The sequence below is a fragment of the Lynx canadensis genome, chromosome E1 (assembly GCF_007474595.2).
Source record: "Lynx canadensis isolate LIC74 chromosome E1, mLynCan4.pri.v2, whole genome shotgun sequence".
NCBI classification, from domain to species: Eukaryota; Metazoa; Chordata; class Mammalia; order Carnivora; family Felidae; genus Lynx; species Lynx canadensis.
Window position 1 is genome coordinate 38,332,215 of NC_044316.2, and position 26,827 is coordinate 38,359,041.

The following is a 26,827-nucleotide window of genomic DNA, read 5'->3' on the forward strand; positions in this document are numbered from 1 at the left end:
ATCTACAAGAATTCTTGTTGCATATGATATTTTTACAAATTTAAAAGAAAAAACAACTCTAGTGCAAAAAATAGAAAACAAATTTGTTATATCATCCTAGTTTCATGTTTAAATTACCATATTTTGAGGTTTATTTATTTATTTTAAGAGAGGGAGCATGCCCATGAGTGGGGTAGGGGCAGAGAGAGAGAGGGAGAGAGAGAATCCCAAGCAGGCTCCACACTGTCAGTGCAGAGCCCGATGTAGGGCTCGAACCCACAAACCATGAGATCACAACCTGAACCAAAATCAAGAGTTGGACACTTAACTGAATGAGCCACCCATAAGCTCCTAAATTACCATTTTAAACACTGTTTCATAGGAAGACTCTTAACATACCCCAAAATGTTAACAGTGGTTATATTAGAGAAAGGAGGGGAGATCACCTTCAACTTTGAGAAATATTTGAAATGCTTTACAAGCATATATTTCTTTTACTTTTAATTACCTTGTCTTAAAAATATTAAAGAGAAAAGCCTCAAGATGAGAGAAGAGCAGTCTCCCCCTACACTTCCAGCACATCTCAGGCCCACACCTCCCGGCTTAAACTCCTTTAGTAACCTGCTAGTTTCCAAAGATGTGTCAGAATCTCTTATCTGCTGCCTTGTTCTCTTTATCATTGTGGGTTTACATCTTTTCTAGTACTTTATTTAGTGAGATTTCAAGGAGAGAAAATTAATATGATCAATCTGCCACTCTTAGAAAAGTCCATGCATATAATGTAGGCTGATTTGGGGGCATTATCATGAAGGGAATGGGATCTATCAAAGAAAAGTCAGCTGTCTGTTATAAAGACATTGTTCTAGTGATTGGGGGTGCAGGGGGAGAGGACGGTCCGGGAGGGGAGCATCCAGATGGTTCAAGAGCTAACACAGTTAGGAAGACACTAAGATAGGCTTCTCACCCAGCTGCAGCAGGACGGAGACAGCAACACGGAGGGCACAGAGAAATCTTGCATCAGGGTCACAGCCCACATCGTGGGGCTGCTCACCCCAGTTCTGCTCCAGGACAGACTCCACCTAGAAGGAAACACACCAGACTATAAAAGCTAGGAACAAGGAAACATACCAGAAATGGCAAATATTTCACCACACTTCTTAATCCTGGGCCATGGCAGATGTAATAATCCATAATGGCACTTTTTCCTGCGGGGCCTGGAGAGCCTCATTCTTTCTCAACACAGTGACAGGCACTGCTAATCAGCGTTGGCACTGCCATCCTGAGACTAACAGTTTTCCACCCCCCTCTCTTACCATAGGCTAGCAACAGAGCCTATTAAGCCTGAGTTGTCCTGGAAACCATGTGTTCCAGGGAATTGCCACAAACCAGCTGAATGGATGTAAACTGACAGAGAACTACGAAGTAGGAAGGACTGTACCCTGGGACTTCTGAGTCCCTTGAGAACACAGGCATTCACTTCTACTATGACCCTAGCCCTCAGTCCAGGGTGTCTTATCTGGTCTTTCAACAGGGACAGGATCCCCTTTTCCAGGGCCTCAGCCACAAGATGCTGCTCCTAAGATATCTCGGGGCAAAAAAGAGGGTCAAGAGGGTTGCTGGCAGAGAGGGACAGGGCTTCAGTATTTCATCAGACCTGGGACAAACATCAGAAGGAGGTTCCAGAGAGCCCCTAGCAATGATAGATGAGAGTTATTCCAAATGGGCTCTTGTGGTGAATCTTTCTTCCCTCTTAGCTTGCAGGAGGTCAGACTTGCCAGGCGGGTAGAGGAGGCATCCCCCAACCCCTGGCCTGGGGAAAATGACTAGTTCCTAAAGTGTGAAAGTCTATCCTTCATGAAATGTAAAAGGCAATGTATGTCACCTTCCTCCCAGGATTTGAACCCCCACAGACCCCTTTGCTCCACATTTCCTCCACACCAGCATACTTCCAAATCCCTCCTCACCAATCAAGGCATCCAGGACATTCAGAATAGATTCTGTATGTGTTTCTACCAAGATCCCAGCAGCATTAAAAAGCATTAAAAAGGCTACTTACAAGAGGATCTGCTGGACCCTCCAGGTCACCAGAGATCAGGGCCTCAGACACCGAGGGCCAGGAGATGGGGGAGATGAGTGCCAGTCCCACTGTAGCAGACTGTCTTCAGTACGGTAACTGCCTTTCCTGCTGGTTCCTCCCTCTCTCTGCTCCAATTCTTTCCTGGGTCCCTTACTCTTTGTTCTAGATTCTGTCGCTGCCCCTCCTTGTTGAGGTGCTTAGTGAGGCAGCTTAGCACAGTCAGTCAGATCCTAGAGGCCTCTCAGCATGTCCTGCACCTTCTCCTTCATGTTTCTGAAGTCCTCCAAACTCAAGGATTTCCCTGTAGAGGCAGCAGTTAAGAACCCAACCTACCCAGCCAACAAGCTCCATTATTACCAAGGCCTCTGTCGACCCCATTCTTCATGAGACCACTTCTCTACTGCTTCCCTTCTAATCTTTTCCAGTTAAAGTAAAGCACCCTTCTTCCCAGATACCCATCATCATTGCCTCCTGCCAACCTCACCTTCACCTTCCCAGCTCAACCCCAGTTGAGTACCAATCCCAAATTCTTTTCCACCTCCAATAAATCAAAACTTACTTAGTCCTTGCCATTCAAAGTGCAGTCTCTGGACCACGCTAGTAGTAGTGAGGATTTAGACAAAGTTAGAGCAGTGGTTCTCAACTTTGTGCATGAGAATTACCTGGGGAGTGATTAAAAATCCTGATGCCCAGGCCACATCCCCAGATAACTTAAATCAGAATTTCTGGAGGTGGGACTCAGGCATCACTAGTTTTAAAGTTCCCCCAGGTGATGTCTACATATAATCAATGAGAACCACTGTGTTTAAGGAGACAGATGCAACCTCCAGACTAAAGTTGAAGACTGCTTTGGGCACTGCCCTACCCTTCTCTCCCCAACTCCTCCACCATACACATATACTAGGCTCTCCCACCTGAGCTGAAGTCCTTGAAGCCAGGAGGCTCAAGGGTGAGTGTGCAGCTACACTGAACACAGCTAGCTCCAATCTTTACTTAAGCAAGATGAACCATCTTCCTCTGAAAAGAAGGGAAGAATAATTTCAGAAAGTCTTCAGGTCACCTCCAGCCCTCTCTGGACATTCTCTTCCCAATGGTGGGAGTTTTCATTCCTGGACTCTGAGTCCTCACTGCTCATGCCAGGGAGACTGTATCCTTATCATTTCATGTAAATGACAAAGCACTATATACGCAAACACCTTCCTACATCCTCAGATACAGACAACCATAGGATTATGCCTAGATAAGTGAAGAAGAAACGGAACCCCAGAGAGGGTACAACAGGTCCTCAGTCACTCAGCAAATGTGGGTCAGAGCAGGGATTGGAATCTACCTCCCGCCTCCTCTGTTATGGCAGTTTGTTTGTTTAATTAATTAATTAATTAATTATTTGAGAGAGAGCACGTGTGAGCAGGGGGAGAGGCAGAGAGAGGGAGAAAGAGAATCCCAAGCATGCCACACACTCAGCACAGAGCCCAACACAGAGCTCAGTCTCACAAACCATGAAATCATGACCTGAACCAAAATTAAGAGTCAGATGTTTAACCAACTGAGCCACCCAGATGGCCCTGTTATGGCACTTTTTTTTTTTTTTTTTTTTTTTTGTTTTTTTTTTTTTAATTTTTTTTTTTTTAACGTTTATTTTTGGGACAGAGAGAGAGCATGAATGGGGGAGGGGCAGAGAGAGAGGGAGACACAGAATCGGAAACAGGCTCCAGGCTCTGAGCCATCAGCCCAGAGCCCGACGCGGAGCTCGAACTCACGGACCGCGAGATCGTGACCTGGCTGAAGTCGGACGCTTAACCGACTGCGCCACCCAGGCGCCCCGCACTTTGTTTTTTTTAATGCTTATTTTTGAGAGAAAGAGAGCGCAAGCAGGGGAGGGGCAGAGAGAGAGGGAGACACAGAATTCGAAGCAGGCTCCAGGCTCTGAGCTCTCAGCACAGAACCCAATGCAGGGCTCAAACCCACGGGCTGTGAGATTGTGACCTGAGCCAAAGTTGGACGCTTAGCCAACTGAGCCACCCAGGTGTAGCACTTTACATGACAGAGATTCACTCTTGAGCTAGCAAGACCTTGCCAGGGTTGAAAAACCCACTTCTACAACTTCTGGGAGCTTCTGGATTTTCTACCACATCTAGACCTCTTTCTATCCCTTCCCAAGTCTTCTTAGGCAGTACAACCTTTCTGGGACCCAGAGGCAGACTATGAAATTCCAGAGGAAGCAACGTTCAGAATCACAGGGATCTTCTAGTCATGCTAACATCAGGATAACCATGGCTCCAGAGGCTACAGAGCCAGTGAGTGGCAGAGCCACTAGACCCTGAGACCCTCCTACTCCTAGTTCCAGTGCTCCTTTCACAGCCAGTGCTACCATGTGAGAACTGGACATGCAATGCAATTATGCTTCCCAGGTTTCAGTAAGGGCTGGGACCCCAGGATCCAGCACACCAACCTGCACAAAGCAGGCCAAAGTTGTCAGAGTCTGGAAACCCTAGGCCAATATGCAATCCAATCTGCTTCTCCAATAGGCAGGATGTTTTCCTGCTCACACCATGGTCCCTACCCCTGGGTGCATCCTATTCCATTCTCAACCCTGATAACCCTATAATTCTGGGCCATTTGTTACCTTCTTTTAAAAAATACTATCCTGGGGCGCCTGGGTGGCGCAGTCGGTTAAGCGTCCGACTTCAGCCAGGTCACGATCTCGCGGTCCGTGAGTTCGAGCCCCGCGTCAGGCTCTGGGCTGATGGCTCAGAGCCTGGAGCCTGTTTCCGATTCTGTGTCTCCCTCTCTCTGTGCCCCTCCCCCATTCACGCTCTGTCTCTCTCTGTCCCAAAAATAAATAAAAATGTTGAAAAAAAAAAATTAAAAAAAAAAAAAAAAGTAAAAAATACTATCCTTGCCCTTTTTGGAATGATGAACAGAAGGCCTAAAAGCCATTCTCTTTCTGGAAAGGATTTTGTGTTACCCAAGAAACAAATGGCTAGTGCCAGAGAGAGTGAGAAAACCAGTTATCAGAAAGACAAGTTCTTTCTCTATAAGTTCCTCTTTCATATCTTTCCCCATTCTCATACCCTGCCCCTCACCAAAACAAAACAAAACAAAACAAAACAAAACAAAAAAAAAACAAGCTCAGAAAGAGATAAGACTTAACACCTCTAGCTAGGGAAGGATTAGCGTTATGATGGGGCAAAACCTGGGTGTCTGCACAAGGAGCTTCAGTCCTTCTTCCCAGCCCTGAACCCTCCACCCCTTCCTTGGAATTTCCCCCCACCTTCGAGCTCACCAGGGCCCCTCCAGGCTGACAATGAGTCTAGCTGAACCTACCTGCACTCAGTCTGCCCCCATCAGACCTTGCTTACTCATTCTCTCCATGTTGGGAAAGATGAGCTGCTTTACTCAATAGCTCAGGACCTGCTTTAGGGGGTTGGTTACTGACCTTTGGTGCTAGGAAAAGGAGTTCACGTTGGTTAATCCCTAGGTGCTTTACATAGTTACCTTGCTTGATCTCCCAAACAATCCCCATTTTACAGATGAGAGAACTGAGGCTCAAAGAGGATCAGTAGGTAAGCCAGTTTCACAGCTAAACCAGTAGCAGAGCTGAAATAAGAACCCACATCTGACCCCCAAACTCATGTTGCTTTCACTGTTGAGTCAATAAATGTTTATTGAGGACCTTTTTATTCCAGGCACTGTGGCTCTTGCCCTCCTGTATCTTGGAAAGGGAGGCAGACAGTGAATAAGCAAAAAATCCCCATGTAATTATGAACCACGAGAAATGCTAAGAAGCAAATAAAAACAGGGCATTACTAGAGAGTGACGGGAAGGACTTAGCAATGCCACAGGCACTTTTTTGGGGCAAGATGAGAAGTCATAAGAAGGCCAGGAAGCAGTTGAGACTGCTCAGGGAGGTCTGGAAGGAGAGCTGAAGAGCCTGACATCTGGGCTGGTATCTCCCTGACTTACCATGGGTGGGCCAAGGCTGGTTCTCTCACAGACCCTGCCTCCCATCCAGCTCCGCAACATACACTGCCATTCAGTTTTCAGGGTTTCCTTCCTTGCTGTCTCCAGAGTCTCTGTCACCAGATAGAGGTCTGCTCTCATTTCTCCAGATTGATTGCAACAAAGTAGGTAGTTTTCTCTTCAACTCACTGGAGGGAATAGAGGGGAATAGAGCTCAGGCTCCCAGGAGTGACATTTCTCCCTCTCCATCAGCTAGTTCCTATTTGAGATGAAGGGTCTCTGGGGCTGGAAAACCAAAGAACATGGCACCCCATCGTAGTCACTTTACCCACTGTGGGAGCAAGGAAGTGGGAAGTGGGAAGAGAACTCACTAGCATCTGTGGAAGGCTACAATGTGCCAGCACCATGAGATACTTCACATGGCATTTCATTTCACCCCTCACCACAAACTTATGGTGTAGGCAGAATTGCACCCATTTTCATGAGGAAACTAAGGCCTAGAGACAGGTTGTGAATGGTCCAAGGTCACACAGCTAATGAGTGTAGAGTTGAAATTCAAATCCTAGTCGGTAGGAGTCCAAAGCATGAGCCCTTCCCATGGCACTGAGACAGGCATCTTCCCAGATCATCACACCCAGTTCTCGGGAGTTGGGGTTCCAGTTCCTCATACTGGTCCCTGGGACCTGGCCACATTGTCCACAGCCTTGGGCTCCAGAAGGCATCTCTGATTCCATAAGGAAATGTATTTTGTGACTAAAAATAGCCTGATGGAACTTCTGGTATTTGCAAACAACCCTCAAGGAAGACCTACATCCTTGCCTCTGCTGACCTCCCTCTACCTATCTAATACCCTCCCCAACCCCACTCTATATGCACACACCACAGGGCCTCATACTAGAAACAACAGGCATTCTAGAAAAAATTGAGCTCCCTTTGAAAAACTCCAAAGACCCCTCCCCAGCAACACTGTGGTAGGGAGGGGTAGTTCAAAGGACCAGTAAAATTTCAGTGGAAGCCTTTCACTTTTTAGCTAAAAAGGAAAAACAAAAGGCATTTCACTCAAGGAGGGCTAGGCCAGGAGAAAGGTTGAGTCCCCTCCACTAAGCTGCTCCACACTCTCCAACGATTTCAGCTAGGGGAGAAAACACCCACACCAACAATAAAATGCCCACTGAGGGAGAAAGCTGGTGATGTCCCTGTAAGTCCCTTGGAAGCACCATGCCCTCAACCATCAGAAACTCTGTGGTAGTTGGTTAGTGCCTCCCTGATGGGGTGGAGTTGTGGCACTTTCTGTGCAGGAAATGTTCTACAGGGGTGCTGTGATTTCATTGTGCTTCACTTTGACTCTCTTAGTGAGCGCCTACTGTGTGCTGTGGATAAACACAGAGAGGTTAGTAAAAGCTGTTGCGGTCACAAGCTATTCCCAGTCCACTGAGGAACAGGGGCATGGCTTGCCACAAGGCAGAGCAAAACAGCACAAAACACAGATTTTGGCAACTCATAGGAGAGCAGAAAGTGGCCTCTTGAAACCAGCAGGTTTGGGTCCAAGCCAGAAGAATCAATCACCCTGGAGGGTAGCAGGGAAGCAAGTGAGCTGGGGGTGTTGGAGGGTTTCCTGGAGGCTGATGCATGAAGAATGAGAAGGCTTTCCGAAGGGGGAAGAGGAGGCCACGCCTGAGTAAGGAACGGGCTTGGGAAGTGCCGGGAATTGGGCGTGAGGGACTGCACTGGCCGGGGCACCTCCATCTCAGATGCTCTTGGTGCTCAAAAGGGGCATCTCCCCCTCTCACTCCCCACTGCTGCCCATCTCCAGCCTCACCTGTTCTCAAGGGAATCCAGATACTGCTGGGTATCCAGGTCTCCAATGTCTTGATTCTCTGCTTGTGGGATCTGTGGAAGGTCCCTGCAATTATTATTTCTTTGGATAATTTCACTATCAACATTCCTTTTGAGTCTACCACATCCAGAACTTGGAACTCAGCCTTTTGGCCTGGAAAGGGTAAAGGTCATACTGAGGCTGACCCAAAAGATCTCTCTGCAGAAAATTCTCCCCGGAGCAGCCCCATCCTGGGCTCCCCCTCTACAATCCCCTTCCCTTCTGCAGAGATCCTCCAGCTGTGGCTCCCAGGAAATGCTGTGCTCATCAGGAGTCACCACAAGGGTCACATAATCCCAGGTTTGCACCTATTCTGCCACCTTCTTACCAAATGACCTTAGATAAGTCACTTAACCTCTTTGAATCTGTTTCTTTATTCATGGAAGGAGAATATTGATAGTACCTACTTCCTGTGCTTGAAGAAATTAAATAAAAAATGCAGTTAGGCACTTAGCAAAATGCCTTGCACACATACTAAATGCTCAATAAATGTGAGCTAGTCCTATTTAACTATCTGAGAGGCTGAAATGAGCCAAGGAAAAGTAAAGCTAAAGAATTAGGAGCTCTTGCCAATTGAGAAATAAAAATTAAGCAGACTTCAGTCTCCGGTGTTTGTATGAACCACGCAGGTGTAAAGTGAAGCAATCCTGGACCACCGCCTATCCGTGTGGACTCTGCCCAGACTGATCAGCCACTTTCATAAGGGCCTTGATTCCGAGTCAGCTGCTGTGCCGGGGTTAGCGGAGCATGTGTGGAGATGCTGCCAGCTGACTGCCTTTCTCTCAGACCTCCCAAATGTGAACCTACAGACGAGGAGGAACTCATACAGCCAGGTTTAGGGGGTCGGGCAGGGCTGGCTCTCCAGAGACAAACACATTTTGTAACTGACGGAAACGTGACAGAACCGGAAATGGTGCCTCAAATCAGTCCTGTATGGGTTACACTAATATTCTAGGATCCATTTGTTTCTTGAGCAATGTAAAAGTGTACATGTACTTTATCCAGGACAAAAGAAAAATCAAGCCTTAAGCACAAAAACAATGTAATATATGGGGGGGGGGGAAGGGGCATGCTAACTTTACAGTAGAGAAACTTGACAAACACCACCTCAGTCAGGTGACCAAGGTCAACATTAACAGTGATAAGTCATGTTGATAGCACATACCCTTGATATGATGCAGTGAGAATAGTACCTTACCTCGATGGTCTTCCTCTCCAAAACCCGTTACTTCAGTCTAACCATGAGGAAAAAAAGTCAAGCAAATGCCAATAGACAAGCATCCTATAATATGCCTGACCAGTACTGGTCAAAACTGTCAAGATCATCAAAAATAAGGAAAGTCTGAGAAACTGTCAGAGCCAAGAGAAGCCTCAGGAGATACAACAACTAAAGGTAATGTGGTATCCTGAATGAGATCTTGGAACAGAGAAAGGATATTAGGTAAGAACCAAGATAATCAGAATAAAGTATATAGACTTTAGTTAATGGAAAACAAAACAAAACAAAACAAAAACCTATGCCACCTTAACCACATCATCAGCACCATATAATTAAAAAATAATCAATTTGAGAAGGAAGCAGGCCAAGTTGCTAAAAATCAATTCAAATTACCCATCCACTTCATTCTTAAGGATTTTTTTCAAAGTTTGGTTTCACCTCTGTCCCTGATTTGTTTATGCAAACAGACAGACTTTCCCTTAAAGGAAGTTAACTTGTCAATTTTTTTTTCTGTACTTAACGCTTTTCCCCCTGTCCCTGGGGAGTAATATCATGGCAAAACACCCTAGTCCTAGTCTAAAGTTTTTTTCTGTTTTCAGTGAACCGGTCATCTGGCAAACTGGTTTTTGGAGACTAGCTTTTAGTAAATTGGCTCTTAGCAATTTACTTTTCAGAGAATTGACTCAGTCTTTGAAAAATGATCATCTGAAATTTTCCTGAAGCCCCTGGCTCACTTAATGAAACCACTTGTGGAAAGGCCCAAGTAATCTGGACGCTGCTCTTGGTCACATAACGGCTATGCCTGGCACATAGCAGGTGCTCTAAAACTATACAGTGGTACTGTTTGCATTCTTTTCTTAATGAGATCCAGATGGGCTGTAGCAAAGATGTCTGAGCTATAAAAGTCCTTACCCTGAGGTCTGAGACACTGAAATAAGTCTCCAGGTGAGGGTTCAGCAACATTTACCCTGGTGCTTCTGCAACCCAAAAGTCTGAGTTTGGAGGCAGGGGAATGGAATAGACTCCTCTAGAAATCCCTCAAGCCTTTAGGGAGTTCTGCTCACCCATCCAGTCTGATCTCCAAGGGACACGAGGGATAACAGCCGCCAGCAGAATGATAGGGCTGAACTTTGAATGCTCCTTCTGCAGAACCATTGTCATAAATGACCTAATTTATATCATTTGAGTCTTGTAACATTCTTGTCAAGTTGACAGCTGAGGAAACAGACTTAGAGAGAGAGAAGGCAACTTGTCCAGAGGCCACCCAGCCGGTGAGTGGCAGAGCCAGGCTTAGAAACGAGGTGCCCTCAGCTCTTAGGCCTGTGTCCTTTCCTAACCACTAAGCAAACTGCCTCCGTTTATTTATCCATCTAAATGATAAACATACAAACACATCAAAAGACCTTAGCTAACTTAAAAGTGAATTATTTACAAAAAGAAAACATGGGAAAGGAAGACAATTTAGGAATAATTTTCAATAAAAATAAATTTTCACTTACCCTGTTCTTTCTCCCCATGCAGCTCTTCTGTGCATTTTTTTTTTCAAGTTTTCATTTAAATTCCAGTTAACATCTTTTGTGCATTTCTTAAACTGAGGTGTGTGGACATATGCAAACAAATTCTAGTACATACAAGTTCTTTGTTGACTGGCTGACGTGGTTGATGGCAATGGGGAGTTGACAGTGTGGTAGAGCAGGAGTGGGTGAAGTCTCCTGGCTGGCCATCTCTTACCCCCTCGTACTGACCTTGGAGCCCAGAATCCAGCTTATCAAACAGCACTTCACCCTCCTCTCTCTCCACTATGTCCTCTAGGGTGAGGTCTGTCCTGTGGTACTGGCATCTCCGGAAATTTCTCCTCCCACTCACCAAAGAGAAGCAGTGAAATCTGTCAGAGTCAAGGATGCTTCTGACAGCAATCATATCCCCTCCAGCTCCATCTCTTGGACCACAACTCGTGATTTCCTCAAATAGGCTGGACATTGTGCCTGGACCAACTGGAGACAAAGAAGCCAGTTTCAGTTTGGGGAAGGGAGATATTGGTTCAGGTTTTTAAATCTCCCTTTGGCAGCCTGGGGTCAATGAAGATCCAAAGGTTCTAGAACAATCAGGACTTGGAATTATTTGACTTCCCTGTTTCTAGAATGTGAGGTGGTCACTATACACTAAGGAGGGTAACCATCACGAATGCTAGATTCTCCTCTGCCCTTCATAGAACCCTTCTGGAAGAAAGATGGAACAGTGTTTATCCCAAAAGGAAAGTAAGAGTGAGGTGTGTTTTCTCCCACAGCAGAGTTGCCCCTTTGCTCAGAAGGGCCTGAGGGGTAGGAAGGCAGGCCCACCATCTTCCAGCCAGACCCCCACAGTGTTGATGAACAGAGGACCCAGGAAAAGATAAGAGGCATGGCTGCCAGACCTCACATTACCAACCCCCATGATTACTTCTTCCCTTGGCTCTGACTCCTGGGCCTCCCTCCCTTGCTGTGTTCTGCAAGGTAGTGGGATGGGTACTCCTACCAACCATTTCCCAATGAGATAGTGATAACTCTGCCTCAGAAAAAAACGAAAGAGAAAGGATGGAATGCAAGAGTGGCTTGGGGGTAGGTGCCCTGGATAGCCCTCCACCCCCAGGTCCTGTCTCCTCAGTTACTGGTCACCATCTGAAAGGTCCCCTTACTCTTGGAAAAATAAAATGAATCCCAAAACTCTACCTGGGGCCTCTCCCCCACCCACTTTCCCCTTCACCCTCTCCTGGTCTACAGTTGGCCCCTGTACCCCACCCCCCCACCCCCGCCAAGCTCCCCTGCAGAACCCTCCATAGGCTCATTACCAAATCCAACCTGATACAGCCGGTCCTTCCCTTTTCCTACTGAACAGCAGCTCTTTGTCCCCACCACACTAGACCCTTCCCGCACTCTTACCTCCAAATCCTTCTCCCTCTCCCCTTCCATCAATCACTCTGCAACTCCTTCCTCTTGAGATGTTTCCCTTTCTTCAGGCTCCTCTGTTTTCCTCCTGGGGCCAGGACTCCCCTCACAAGCCTTCTGGTCTCCACTTCCCTATCCTACATCTGGCTACCTTCCCCTAAGTCCCTTCTGGCTGGCCCAGGCATCTGCTCACCCATGCTCCCTTCTCCTTCCCTGTCCCCATCATGGTGGCCAGCTCTCAGCTCAGTCTCAGCCTGGGAATTCTTCTGGCTGCCTGGAAAGGCAGTGCCCAGGGCCCACAGGCCTATCTTGGGGGCCACTCACCTCAGCTGCTCACGAGGAATGGAGGTTGTGAGAATCCCCTCTGTAAGAGCTCCGCACAGGTCCTGGCCACCGTGTCTCAGGAAGCCCTAAGAAGGGAACGGAAAGAACTGGAAAGCTGGGTTAGGGCTAGGTGCCCCATCTCTCAGGCCTTTAGATAAGCCACATTATGGCTGGGCTGGAGGCAGATAAGGCCAGAGGTAAGATAGGTAAGATAGGTAGGATAGGTAAGATAGGTAAGATAGGTAAGATAGATAGATAGATAGATAGATAGATAGATAGATAGATAGAAAAATAAATAGATAATCTTTACCTGGTATGTATTCTAGGTGAGTTTGGGGCCAGAGAATGGTGCAGGAGGCATACTGGACCATGCAATCCAAGTGCCAGCAGGCAACGGCTATGGTCGTGTCAGGGGTATGAAGAGAGCGATAGAGCTGGAAACAGCTACCATGCTGCCATGCTGCGGTGGGCAAGGCTGAAGACTGAGAGCTAAAGCAGCCAACATCTGTGGGGAACAGGCTGGCCAGCAAGGAGGACTCAGCCTTCCTCCCCACACATGCTCCCACACAGCCCTCTCAGGGAGACGCCTCCACCTGTCCTCTCCACCCACCTCCTTCTCCAGAGAGAGGCCTCTGGCCCCCACCCCTCAGTCCTCAGAGATAAACCACCGGAGCGAGCCTGGCCCGTCTCCTGGCCCCCTTATCCCTCAGTTCCAAAACAACATTAAAGAAAATTATGGCGGTAGTTAACGACAGTAATGATACTAATGTGGTTATCACGTGTTCAGTATTTTACTATACCAGGTGTTGTGCTAATCCTACAACAGCCCTAATGCCTATTATCCTTCTACAACAGAGGAAGAAACTGAAGCTCAGAGAAGTAAGTTGGCAAGGCCACAAGTCTAGTAAGTGGCAGAGCAGGATTTGAACGCTGGTTGTTGTTGATGTGCCCCAGCCCCTCACCCTGACTATACTTCTGCAGGTCCATGGAAGCTCCCAGGGCACCCCCACCCCCAGGACTGGGCCCAGGGAGGTGTATTGCTCCTCCCAGCACTGTGTGGGCCTCACTCAGCAGATGTGGGCAAAGACCCTGCACTCTTCCCAACACCCACTCCAAACACACTGTGACGCTGGCCCAGAGCCAGAGAGAAGTCCAGCCTGCCTGAGGCAGCTCCTCCCATCTACCTGGGACTTTGCACCTGTCCTAGGAATAGCACGTAACACTGCCACAGCTCACACTGAGTGGTCCGGAACCTCAAAGATCAGAGTTCCTCCACTAAAGGACTCCTCCCCTTTCCTGGCCCCAGGAGCCTAAATAAGTCCTGGGGGGCTACCTCTTCCTCTCCCACTCATGCTCACGGCAGAAGGGAGGAAGCATGAAGATTCCTCCAAAGACAGAGAGGCCAGGAGGAAATGCAGCCCTCCCAGGGAAAGAGCACTAGGGGGAGAGAAGTGAGAGCTGGGAAAGGCATTCTGAGGAAAGGGCTGGGCACCCCTCAGGACTCCGCCTTCATTTATGAAGTCATTGCCCAACTGACCCCCTCCCAGGCCACGCACAAGCCATCACTCAGCCAGCCCACGGAGACCAGAGGTAGAAGTTCTGACAGATGAACCGCCAGGCCAGGTCACAGAGCAGGATTCTGCTGCTGCCTCTGCCAGTTCCCATCAGCCCCTCAGGCTCTCTCCCGCTCTCTCCCCTGGGAGCAGCAGGAAGACCAGCAGCCCCAGAGCCCCTCACACTGCCCTCAGCAGGAACTGCTGCCCAAACCCCTGTCCCCTCCCCCAGGGCCCTCCAGGAAGCAGAGGCCAGACTCAGGGGAAACAGGAACACATTGTCCTTTATTTGCGTTTCTCAGAATACTGTACAAAGGGAGTAAAAATCCTATTCACACGTTGCTTAGAAAGATTTCGAGGTGAAAGTTCCCTATGATACATGGGGTGGGGGGCAGGGGGGCCAGGAGGCAGGAAACAGGACCAATGTCCTCCCCTCCTCCCTCAGGGCCCTGGAAGGGGGCACGGGCACCCACACCTTTTCAAAAGTAACACAGACCCTGGTCCGATTGGGGAGGGGAAAAAGGCGGCTCCTCTCCAGCCCACACTCAGGCTCCTGCCCATCTCCCGCCCTCAGGCTGAGGAGACAGTGCCCGCAGGTCACTCCTGGCTCCTTCTACTACCCTGCTCGAGCAGGGACCATTCTGTGGCCCACCCACCCCACTTGGGGGTGGCCCCATAGCCCCACATGTACACACAAGAGGCCCCGTCCAGCTCCAGTCTGCATGAGGAGGCTACGAGGTGAAGGCTGCAGAAGGGCCCCACCATTCATCATTTGTCCCGGTTTCCCCACACCCCTCACACCCCTGCACAGGGCAGTGTCAAAGCGGACATGTGCTAACGATGACTCATGGGCCTCTTCCACCCCTCTCCACTCCTCACACTAACCCCGGAGCTGTAACCCCCACCTCCGACCCCGCAGCCTCCCTTCCGACTATCACCACCATGCCTGGGGAAATTAACTCTCCGAGCCTGACCACTTCCCAAAGGATGAGGCTGAGTCTGGCTTCTGTCCCCACACTCCTCCCTTATACCAATCTCTGTGGCTACACGGCCCCTTCCTCCAAGTCTCAATTCACTGTCCCCATCCCCGCCCCCCAAACCATCCTCCCCACCTCCACCAGGCCCAAGATGAGAGTGGCCATGGCCCCCTCGCCTCTGAGACCAGGCCATCCACACCCAGCCCCACCATCCCTCTCCTTACCCTCCCCGCTCCCATCCAGTGCCCCGGGTGGGCTGTAGGGGAGCTGCCAAAAGCATGAGACTTGCAACAGGCAGTTCTCTACCCAGAGGGATGAGGCATCGTCGTGCACTTGCTTTTACACATACGAGCACACACTGAGTGTCATCCTAAAAACTTAAGAATTAAAGTGAACCAATCTAGAAGCTGTACCGTCCCCCCTGCTCTTCTTGCAGGGGTTAAAGTGCTTTAGCAGTCTGAGGATGAGCAAGTGAGCAGGGGGTTTCTCCTGTCCCAGCCTCACAGGTTGGGAGCCCAGCCCGTCCCATGACTGCCCCCACGGAGTCTCTATCCAAAAGGCAAAAGGAAAAGATCAAAAAAAATCAGAAAGGGTCAGAGACCTGGGGGGCCCACCTGAACCCCACTACAAGCTACGTCAAGTCGGCTACCAGGGAAATTGGAAGGGGAAACTAGGGCCCAGAGGCTCGACCCCCATCTCTAACAGGATCCAGAGGCTCCTTCTGTCTTCAGCTTCACAGCACAGGCCTCTACCCCTCCCCTACCATCCCAGGCAGGGGAAGGGGCGGCACCCTCAGTACTTGTTGATTCCAAAAATCCGGACTCCATGGAGCTGGGGCAGCTTGGGGATGAGCACACTCATCAAGGACACAGTGTTGAGGATGAAATGGATCTGGTCGTACTTGGTGTAGAAGCTGGTGAGGAAGTACCTGGGTGGGAAGGTTGGGAAGAAGCGTAAGACTCTGTTTGGAGGACCCTTCCTCCCTCACTCCTGGGTGGGGAGTGGCAGATCCCCAACAGGTGTGGAGTTATGGGAAACACCCCCAGAACAGAAGTAGGGTGGCAAGATCTCCCCAGCTAGAGGTCCCTCCCGACCCAGTCCCCTTGCTTTATCCCAGGTCTGTGGGCTTACGTCACTGGCAGGAAGGAAGGCCCATTTGGTGAAACACAGGGCCAGGGAGGCACAAGGCCTAAGCCCAGCAGAAGAGCCCGGGATGCTCCAACTTCCCTGCCTCTGCTCATGCCCATGCCAAAAGCCAGAGCTGGGGACGGGTTTAAGCCTGGCAGGGCCCAGGGTTCCCCAGGCCTTGGCCTGCCTGCTGGCGTCCTCCTCCACCCAAGGCACTCACAGCACGATGGGCGTGATGGTTAAGAATTTCCGAGACGCTGTGAACTGGACCCCATAGTCCATCTGCTCCCAGTGGGTTAGCAACCTCGCCTTGCCCTGGTCCGGAGTCTCGAAGGGTGTCCCCTTCACCGTGTGCAGGAAGATGTACATGCCCTGGAGGAAGGGGACTTCATTAGAGGACACAAAAGGCAAAAGGCCCTCCAGCTCAGCTCCACCACCCCAGTCAAAGAACTGTGCTCTGGGTTATGTGGAGCCTCCCTCTGAGGGGCAGAGGGATGTGGGCTGGAGGTCAGGATGGGGCAGCTGGGAGCCTGGCAGGAGGAGAAGGGAGCCCACCGGGTGAGAGGACAGCCTGGCATGAGGATAAGGCATGGAGAGAACTCAGCTGCAGAAATGCCCGTCCGGCCCAGTGGTAGCTTCCCTGTGCCAGCTGGGCGGGGATGAGATGACGGCCCCTGCTTGCCTACCAAAGAGTACAAGCTAGCAGGCAGGAGCTGAGGGAGCAGAGGCACCAGACTGGAAGATGGCTGGGGATCCAGACTTGGGAGAGGGGCATTTCTGTGCCAGGTTGGGCGCCTGGGTCCTGGGGACTCTCTGGAGGCCTTAGTTCAGTTCCCAGCGGGCCTCCCTCCAGGTCCACATCCTGAAGGTGTGGACAAATCTGCAAATTTTAGTCCTCTTATCAGAGTGCATGTGGCTGGCACCCAGAAGTGGGGACAAAGCAGAGATGAGAGCTGGGTCCGGGCTTGGGTGACAAATGTTGTCAGCGTGTCACCCTGACATCTGGCCCATGTTTGGGGGGCTCCTCCTACTCCTCCGCCCCACCAAAGAGCAGCCCACATGGTCGGGACGGGCAGCAGGCAGGCCCTCACCATATTATGGATGAGGTTGGTGAGGGTCCAGACAACAGGGACGCTCACAAAGGGGATGCTGAGCAGCACGACATGGAGAAGCCCGATGGCCAGCACGTAGGACAGCCAGATGCCGCGGCTGTTCATCACCCGCGTGTTGGGGTTCACCTCACTGTGTGCCGTGCCCACATTCATCCTGCTGCCCCTCTCCTGCCGCTGCTCTGCAAACAAGCAGCACAGGTGAGACAGGTCACACCACTTTCCCTGCCCCCTCACCCCATCCAAATCCCACAGGGAGGGAGGCACTGCTTTCCCCAAGAACTCCACGCAGTTCTGCTGCTTTGATTCTCAAGCAAAGAGGACAAAGAAAGTCCGCGTGGACTTAGCTCCATTGGTTTCCCACTGCCGGGCTGGGATAAACACCAGGCTGCCCTACACATTGTCCAATCGGGACAGAGCCCCTCAAGGCACCAGGACTGCCTCAGTGGATAGGTCATCAAGAGACATCCAGCCCAGAGCAAAGAAACCATTGCCTGTTCCCCAATCTCATCCTCCAGAGCATTCTGATGAGGACCCTCTTCCCACCAAGCTCAGGGGAGGGGAGAAGAGGACTGTCCCCTCAGAATCACTCAATATAACCCCTGCTGGACCGTCTTGCTGAGGGCCTGATAAGGGGCATCTCCTACCCGTGTTCCCACCACCATTAAAATTAACAAAAGGCGGTGGGGTGAGAACAGGCAGCAGTGAATGAAATATTTGGGGGTCACTGCTTCTACCCATCTCCCCTAATTATCCAATCCTGGGTCTCTCCCAACCCTGATCCAGGAAGACAGGTAAGTTGCGGGGGTGGGAGGAAGGAAAGAGAAAACAACAGACTAGGGACAACCTCTGCCCAGACTTGGAGGCCTCCTTCTTGGTGACACAAAACAACCCATGCAAGATGTTTTGTCCATTTGGCAGCCACTCAAGCTAACCCTTGTGATGCCGCCCACTCTGCTGCCAAACCACCAGGGCCCTTTTCCCCAAAACAGGAGAGGTGAAGATAGAGAACATGGCCAACATCTACAGTTCCAACGGGCAGCTGAAACCCACATCAACACACCCTGCCCAAGGACACAAAACTACACCTGGGGCCTCTCTCCTGCCCCTTTCCTCTCCGCCCCACGCATCCTCACCTCAGCCTCTTTTCCAAGCCCGTTTCCAGGTGTAAGTTACCACCATGCTCCCCCTTGCCCAGTTCCAATGGCACAGCCCTGCAGCAGGAGGAACCAGGAGGGCTGCCCTTGATGCCCAAGAAACAATGCAAGCCAGCTGCATTCCTGGATGCACATAAAGAGGGGAATGAGCAGCCCCCTTGTCTAGAGCTCAGCTGTTCCAAATCCTTAAGGGCCCTGTAACCAGCAAGGGGTGGGAACAGACTGTGCCTTTCTACTGGCTCACCTCCCTAGGTGAGGGGAGGTCCTGCCTGGTAAAGACCCTAAGGTCATCACCATGGTAACAACCCCATCTTCCCTGGGGATGCAGAAAGGGCTCCCAGATGGAGGTATCCTGGAAGTGCCCAGAAGGCGACCTCCTTCACCCTGCTGCAACAAATCCCCTCAGAGTCGGTTGCTATCTATCTCTGGCAAGGATCACAGCCAAGAGTGTGGGAGCCAGGATTCTCAAGGATCAGTTCCTTACTTCCAGAATAATGAGAACAAGTTTCCTCTTCTCAGAGAGCCCCAAGCTAAGAGACCTCAAGGGAAATGTGACCCACAACACTCTCTCCCAACATGCAAACATGCGTGAGATGTCCCAGGGTGCATCCTGGAAGTAATGCTCCTGAGGCCCATCAGCTCAGCCCATTAGGCTGGATAATTGGGCCTAACAGAAACCCAAGGAACTAGAAAACCGAGACTAAATCAGTTGTTTACGTTCCCAGGGACTTGGAGCTTCAGTTACCCTAACATGGCTCTTGGGACACCTACTACTACGCAAAAGCCTGGGACGGTGGGGAGCTGGCTAGGAAGTGAGGCCTCTGAAGGACTTACTAGTAAGGAGAGAGGCAGAGTTCCCCAAGTCAGACCAGAAACTGCTTGCCCCTCCCCCTTCTCCCTAACCTAGACCTATAAAGGTGTGGTAGTACAGAGACCTGTAGCTGTCCCCCCGTATTTCATCCAGCAATACCACGGGCCTTGCTGAATTCCAGATCATCCTACACTCCTTTCTGGCTGAACTAGGGCATCCAATGAAGCCTGATGAGTCCAGGAGGGGCTGAGACCTAGGACCTAAACTGATACCCTTGGAAGTGTCTTCCTGAAGACTGAACACTAGCTCCCCTGACAGCAGAAATCCCAGAAGACCCTCAAAAAGACAGGAGAAATCAAGAAACTAAGAAAAAGATTGGCAGTCAGGAAACACTCTTAAGAGGTTTGTGTGACTAAGGGTACATATCACTTCCATGAGTAAAAAAACAAAAACAAAAACCAAAAAACAACTGCCCCTCACCCAGAAGGGGAAAAATAGGGAGAAGAACCCAGTAAAGTAAGTCTACAGCAGCTGAGGCTGAAAAGTTCTGGCCGCCCTAGCTGGCAGGTGGCTGCCGTGGCAGTGCCTGATGTGGTTTCATAACCCGTCTCAAACCAAAGCCTGCAGCAACTCTGTTCTGTTAACTACTCTCTTGCTGGTAGCTGTTTTCTACTCCTTCCCTCCCTTCCCCCCTTGGCTCCACACACAAATATCCCTGTCCCAGTCTGGCACCTAAGCCCAGGCCACAGTGCGCCCCAGCCCAGCTGCCAGGTGCGCGCTTCCCACTCTTTCCCCCAAGTAAGGGCAGCCCCTTAAGCAGCAAATCTTTTGCCTTCTAGATGAAGAGCACAAAACATCCAAGCCCACAACCTGGACCCCAACAATGGGGTCCCTGGCATCCTCCACAATGCCATTTTCATTCTCCCCACCGCCCAATCCGCGGGGCCACGGTCGCTCACCTCTCAGCTCTGGCCCAGCCTCCCGGACTGGGGAGGACGGTGGAAATGGAAAGACGGCAAGTACCGGGGCGAACCCCCACTAGCAGGGGAAGAGGGTGAAAAAGAGGAGGTGGAGTCTTCGCTATTGTTGGGATTATCCGAGCGGGACTCAAGCCGAAGAGGGGCCTCCCGCTCCGCTCCCCAGCCTAGGACCTCGCACTTCAAGCCCAGCCCGGTCCGGAGCCCCACCCCCACCTCCACGCGTTCACCCAGCCCTGGAGGCGGCCAATTTATCCCCGAAGCCCAGCCTCTCCCCGCCCCCCTCCTCCAGCCGGAGCACTCCCCCACGACGGCCCAGACCCGGTCTCCTACCCCCACTTTCCCCTGTGGGCATCCCTTCGATTAATGCACCCCCTCGGCTGATGCACCCCCTCCACCTCCGCTCACCCTGCCCGGGTCCCCTTCAGCCCCGGGCGCCTCCCCAGCAGCCCCCACTTTCTTTCCCACCCTGCCTCTAGCCCCAAGAGGAGGCTTCTGGTTCGGCCACCGCGAAGCCACTCGCCGGGACTCACCGCACAGGGCGGGCGGTCGAGGGCCCAGGAGGGGTGCCCGGGGGCGGGGGCCGCTGCTGCTCCAGCAGCTGTAACAACCCGCGGCGGCAGACACCCCGCTGGCAGCTCGGGCCGAATCAGCGCCCCGCGCCGGCCCCCGCGACGTCACCGCCCAGCGCCGTCCCACCCAGTGCTTCCTGGGAGTTGTAGTTTCTCAGCCTGCCTGCGTGCGGGGTGGGGGACCGGTGCCTCCTGGGAGTTGTAGTTTTCTGCCTCTGCTGCAGTCTTGGCCTCGCTGGGGCTGCTGGGCCAGACGTCTCGGTAGCCCGGGAAACTAACATCAGAGGGTGGTATTGCTTTGGGGTGTAACAGTTCCCGCTTTTGCGTCAGCGCGCTCCAAGTGCGATTTACTCTTGCTTGGTTTTGAGATCAGGAAATTCAGAGTTTTAAGTTGCCGTAGGTCCCTGCTGGGTCCCAGCATAGACCAGAGCCCAGAGATTCTGACCCCACGTCAGTGTTTTTCCACTTAACACCTAACTGGCTCGGCCCTGGCCGCAGATTAGCTTCAAGGGAAACAGACTAGCAGGCCCGTTGCCCTGCCAGGCCTTCCTGGAAGCTGGCTTCTCACTATGTTGGTTAAGATCACAGTCCAGAGGGCAGATAATGTAGCCAATGGGCAGCATTTGTCCAGAGACTGGTTACTCTTCATTTAACTTGAGCCAGGCTGGCATGGGCCAGGCCACATTCTTGGCCTCCCCATGTAAGGCCTCAGAAGAGGACCTCTTGGGAAGACTCCTTGATGAATAGTTAGGAGCCTTAATTCCAGTCCCAGGTCAGCTTGTGTGGCTTTGGGTGGGAGGCTCCACCTCTGGGCAGCAGGTTTCACAGCTGCATGCCCCAAAGGCAAGGGCACAGATTTTATTTCCAGGCCAGCATAACATAGGCACACCTTTACCAGCAGTGTGACCCCGAGCAAATAACTTGTCTTCATCTCCAGTTCTACACCTGTGAAATTCAAAAGAATGTATGTAAAGCACCTGTTGCATGGTAGGAAGCTATTCTGTAGGAAGTTGAACTAAATGGCTTCCCAGGTCTCCTGGGTCAGTCCCACTCTTCATGCCACCAAAGGGGGCTGGTTTAAGTGGTTTTCATTGCCCCCACCCAGCTTCTAAGTCCACTCCGTATGGCAGGGCTGGAATAGCAGGATCAGATGACACCATGACATGCCAGCCTGGTGGGCTGTAAACACACCTGAAATAAATGTGAGGGGACAGAAAGGACAGGGAGGCTGGGGAGCACTTCTCTCAGACCTCACCTACCCTTCCCCAGGAGACTGCCAGGAAACAGCCTTCACAAGTTGGAGGGGGCCCCCAGAGGCACCTAGTGGGCAGGAAGCAGGTGGATATCTGAACCACTTGGAGCAGAAGAACAGGAATCTTCTCAAATATTTCCAGGGCCAATGACCAAAGAGCACTCATCCCAAGACCTAAATAATCACCCCAGAGTCTGAAAAAGTTCTACCTTATACAGAAGTTTCTCCTGCTTCACCCATTTTGTGTAGTCAGCCTTCTGAAGACATGAGCCAACAACTGAGTGTTGGCCTTTCTACAGAAACCTCCCAGCACTGAGGCAAAAAAAGATGTCTTTATTTTTTCCAAAGTGAGCCTACTTGACTCCTTTGACTTTTCTCTGGAATTCTTCCATCATCCTTCAAGTTGCTCGAACCCTCCGGATCTTTGCCAGTTTCCTCACACCTCTGCGAAGTTCAGTGACCCAGACTGGACCTACGTCTCAAATAAGGGCCTGACTAATGCGTAGTCTAACGGAAAGATTACCCGACATGCCATGCCCTATTAATAACTCCTGTTATCAAGCTTTTTTCACAATGGGAATGAACAGAGTTCTGACTCACTCTAGGTCTGTGGTAAATTGTAGATCACTCTCTGCTTAATTTAGCCTGAGTCCCTGTCATCATCTTTCTCCTTCTCTAGCTCTCTGCCCTCATAATTACCCTGTCTTTACCAAACATCCTTCAGCCCTGAATAGGCCTAAGTACTGAATGAGTGACAGCACTTTTATGCGGTGCTGGGGAAGGCACAACCCCTTGGACAAACCATTGGTAATATGTGCCAAGAGGCTGAAAAATCATTCAGGCCTTGGAGCTATGATTACATTTCTGGTAGCATATTCTAAGGAAGTACATCCCGTGTACTATGTGGGAGGATGTTCATTCCAGCATTTTTTATAACAGCGGAAAATGGAAAGCGACCTAAATGCCCGAGAAAAACATTATTGTATATCCACTGGATGGCATACTATGAGGCTGTAGAGTTAACGGTTGTGAAAACCATGGGGCAGTATAGGAAAATGTTTGCTAGGTTATATGAAAATATCAGGGGGAGAAAATAGCATGAGTATTCCCCCAGATGCAGTCAGCAAAATCCAGGAAAAGGGAAACTAGAACAAACATCCAATTCCCTTAACAAATAAATTGGAAAGGGAAAAAAAGGGGAAAAGACTTACAGATTAAAACAAATTTGGGGTGCCTGGGTGGCTCAGTCAGTTAAGCGTCCAACTCTTGATTTCAGCTCAGGTTATGATCCCAGTGTCATCTTGGGATAGAGCCTCCCCCCCCACCATCAGGCTCTGTGCAGAGCATAGAGTCTGCTTGAGATTCTCTCTCTCCCTCTGCCCCTCTCTCCCACTTGTGTTCTCTTTCTCTAAAAATTAAAATTAAAAAAATTTTTTTTTATATCAAGCAATATTTCAGCCAAAAGCCATATCTGGATCCTGACTGAAGCAAACCAACTTCAAAAAAAAAAAAAGGGGGGGGGGTTATTATCAGGGAAATTTGAATACTGACTCTTCAAATGATATTAAGGAATAATTTTTTTTAATGTTTATTTATTTATTTTGAGAGAGAGAGCAAGCACGCACATGGGAGAGGGGAGAGAGAGGGGGAGAGAGAGAATCCCAAGCAGGCTCCTTGCTGTCAGCACAGAGCCCAACTTGGAGACTGGGGCTTGATCTCAGGAACAGTGAGATCACAACCTAAGCCAAAATCAAGAGTCAGACATTTAACCGACTGTGCTACCCAGGCGCCCTTAAGATTTTATTTTATTTTTAATTTTTTTAAGTTTATTTGTCTTGAGAGAGAGAGCACAAGCAAGGGAGGGGCAGAAAGAGAGAGGGAGAGAGAGAATCCCAAACAGGCTCCACACCATCAGCGCAGGGCCCAACTCAGGGCTAATCCCACGACCTGTGAGATCATGACCTGAGCCGAGATCAAGAGTCACTTAACAGATGGAGCCACCCAGGCACTCCTAAGGAATAATAATTTTTAAGGCATTGTAATTTTTTAAAAATAAAAGTCCTCCTAATCTTTTAGAAATATATACTAAAATATAGGTGGATGAAATGATACGATGACTGGATTTGCTTCAAAATAATCTGGGCTAGGGACTTGGGGGAATAAAAAGAAACAAGATGAGCTATGAAGTGATAATTGTTGAAACTGGGAAATGGGGACATGGGACTCCTTATATTATTTTTTCTACTTTTTTATGTTTGAAATTGTCCATAATAAAAGCTTCTCTAAACCTGCATATGCACTAGTGATGATGATAAGAAAAAGTAGAGCAACACCAGTAAGATCCTGGCACCAGAATGCCAGGGTTCAACAACCAGCTCCTGTACTTACCAGCTGTGTGGCCTTGGGCAAGTCACTGAACCTCTCTGTGTTTTAGTTACCTCATTTCTTTTTTCTTTTTAAAAATGTTTAATTATTTTTGAGAGAGAGAGACAGAGTGCAAGTGGGGAAGGGTCAGAGAGAGAGGGAGACACAGAATCTGAAGCAGGCTCCAGGCTCTGAGCTGTCAGCACAGAGCCCGACGCGGGGCTCAAACTCATGTACCACAAGATCATGACCTGAGCCGAAGTCGGACGCTCAACCGACTGAGCCATCCAGGTTCCCTGTCAGTTACCTTCTTTCTAAACAGAGATGGTGATGATCATGATAATGCCTACCTCATATCGTTGGGAAGAATAAATGGCTCAATAGATGTGTAGCACTTCACAATTGCTGATACATAGTAAGTGCTCTGTATTACTGATGAGGGAGCAAAAGGCAAGCTGAGGGCAAAGCACAGGCTAACACCCAACCCAATCCCCCGGAGGTGGAATATGCGTGTGACCTTCCTAAGGCTCTCCTGCTGCCCAAGAACAGAGGAAAGAGAAAAACAAGTGGTTAACCGATAGAAATCACAGTAAGGCAGGACATGAGTCTCCATCAATTTACAACTATCTTAATGATTTACAAGGAAAAAAAGCAATTTTATCAATAGCCAACTTACAGAAACCTATAGATTCAATTTCATGGGACTCTGTCATCACCTTCCTCTCCACAAGATAGAAAATCTTATATAATCAGTCACTCCTCATGTCCCAAGTACAGCTCTCTCTGCCCATGGGTCCTGTCCCCGTACTTTAATAAAAACACCTTTTTACATCGAAGATGTCTCAAGAATTCTTTCTCGGCCATCAGCTCCAAACCCCAACTTTTCTGCATCATTACCTCTTATTAATCCATTGTGCATGTCCATGGAATCTGAACATCTGCTTTCCTAGGCTGTGCAACTTCGACAAAATAAAAACAGATCTTGTGTTAGGATGGAGGGGTTGGGAGTGATCTTTTTCACTCTCCAGTGTCAATCTTTGTGTAATGTGAAATTATTAGTTTTAAATTTTTTATGAAATGTGTTTGTGTTTTTAAAACCCAATGAGTCACTTTCACAGGCTCTCCTGCCCTCTGGGAGCTCCCTAGTCTGCTGAGATAGACACATTCCCCAGCCTTGGTGTTTCCATCTGGCGGGGTGGCGTGGCCTCTGCTTGCCACAGATACAACCGTGTGGGCCGAGATAGCAAACGTGGGCGGAGAAATAAACTGGGAGCACATTCCCAAGACGATGAGAAGTGAGGAGGTGAGGCGTCAAGAAACAGAGCCCCTTTCCCTGACCCCTGGGGGGAAATCATGGCACCCCTCCACTCTTAACCACCTCTCACTCCCCTCCAATTCATTCCTTTCCCCCACTGCTCTCCCTACCTCACCTCCCTCCTTCCTGAAGGGGAGGTGTAGAGGTCACACCCAGAGCAAATACAAAGGGGGGAAAAAAAGCTGTTTATTTCATTGGCAGTTGAGTTTGGGTTTCGGTGGGGGGCACCCCAGGCATGGGGTAGCAGAGGTGGAGTGGGGGGCGGTGATGCTAAGCAGACAAAGAAACACTGAGTGAGAGCTCTGAGCTGGTGAGAAACAGAGAGCATTGCCAGGCCCTCACTCTCCACCCCTCACCCAGCCCTGTGGTTGGCTATTTGGGGCTGCTGAGGGAGAGGGCCAAGCAGGCCAGGGCCAGAACCAAGGCCTGGGATCCGGAACCTCTGTCTGGGAACCAAGAGCAGGGCTGTTCTTTAGGCACCCCTCAATCTGCATACTTTGGTATGGACAATTGACATTTTCTCCCCTGGGGGGAAAAAAAGTAGGCTAGAAAACTGCAAATATTACAGATCAACAGTGACTATAAGAAGTCCCCTAGTGGGGCGCCTGGGTGGCGCAGTCGGTTAAGCGTCCGACTTCAGCCAGGTCACGATCTCGCAGTCCGTGAGTTCGAGCCCCGCGTCAGGCTCTGGGCTGATGACTCAGAGCCTGGAGCCTGTTTCCGATTCTGTGTCTCCCTCTCTCTCTGCCCCTCCCCCATTCATGCTCTGTCTCTCTCTGTCCCCCAAAAAATAAATAAACGTTGAAAAAAAAAATTAATAAAAAAAAAAAAAAAAAAGAAGTCCCCTAGTGCCCATCCAGAGGGATCAGGCCCCACCTCTCTAGAAATCCACTGTGACAGCTGCCCCAGATCACCTTCCTCCCCTAACGCCCACTCCTCCATCAGTAACAGCTAACGTTATTCAGTGTTGGCTGTGTTCCAGGTATTGGGCAAAGGGCTTCACATCCATAAATACATAAACACATGTGTTAATATATATATTTTTTTAACTTTAAAGAAAAAGAGAAAGAGAGAGTATGAGTGGAGGAGAGGGGCAGAGGGAGAGAGAGAATCTCAAACAGGCCGTTCACTGAGTGCAGAGCCTGATCCCATATCCCCGGGATCACCACCCGAGCCGAAATCAAGACTCAGACGCTTAACCGTCTCTTAATCTTTAAAACGGCCCTGTGAAATAGATATTTTTATTTTCC

The 26,827-nt window shown here is 49.9% G+C and overlaps 2 protein-coding genes across 4 annotated transcripts; both read right to left on the reverse strand.

Moving 5' to 3' along the window:
• Positions 1–482: 482 nt before the first annotated feature.
• Positions 483–11,762, reverse strand: GSDMB (gasdermin B). The gene is given in 12 exon segments (XM_030294604.1): positions 483–1,054; positions 1,492–1,568; positions 1,946–2,016; positions 2,018–2,087; positions 2,212–2,274; positions 2,276–2,357; positions 5,419–5,503; positions 5,963–6,163; positions 6,165–6,207; positions 7,839–7,869; positions 7,872–8,009; positions 10,860–11,762. Coding segments are annotated over 12 exon segments (1,236 nt in total). The 5' UTR covers positions 11,095–11,762; the 3' UTR covers positions 483–914.
• A 2,411-nt stretch (positions 11,763–14,173) lies between these two features.
• On the reverse strand, positions 14,174–20,728 carry ORMDL3 (ORMDL sphingolipid biosynthesis regulator 3). Of its 3 annotated transcripts, none has more exons than XM_030295580.2 (4): positions 20,608–20,728; positions 17,112–17,311; positions 16,241–16,392; positions 14,174–15,820 (listed from the first exon to the last, which is right to left on the reverse strand). In XM_030295580.2, exons 2-4 carry the CDS (start codon positions 17,283–17,285, stop codon positions 15,685–15,687), a joined length of 462 nt encoding a protein of 153 aa, XP_030151440.1. In that variant the 5' UTR covers positions 17,286–17,311; positions 20,608–20,728; the 3' UTR covers positions 14,174–15,684. The 3 variants fall into 3 exon arrangements, with proteins under 3 accessions (XP_030151440.1, XP_030151439.1, XP_030151438.1); XM_030295579.1 differs by having other exon boundaries at positions 17,112–17,306; positions 20,608–20,675; XM_030295578.2 differs by lacking the exon at positions 20,608–20,728 and adding an exon at positions 20,057–20,306.
• Positions 20,729–26,827: the final 6,099 nt, after the last annotated feature.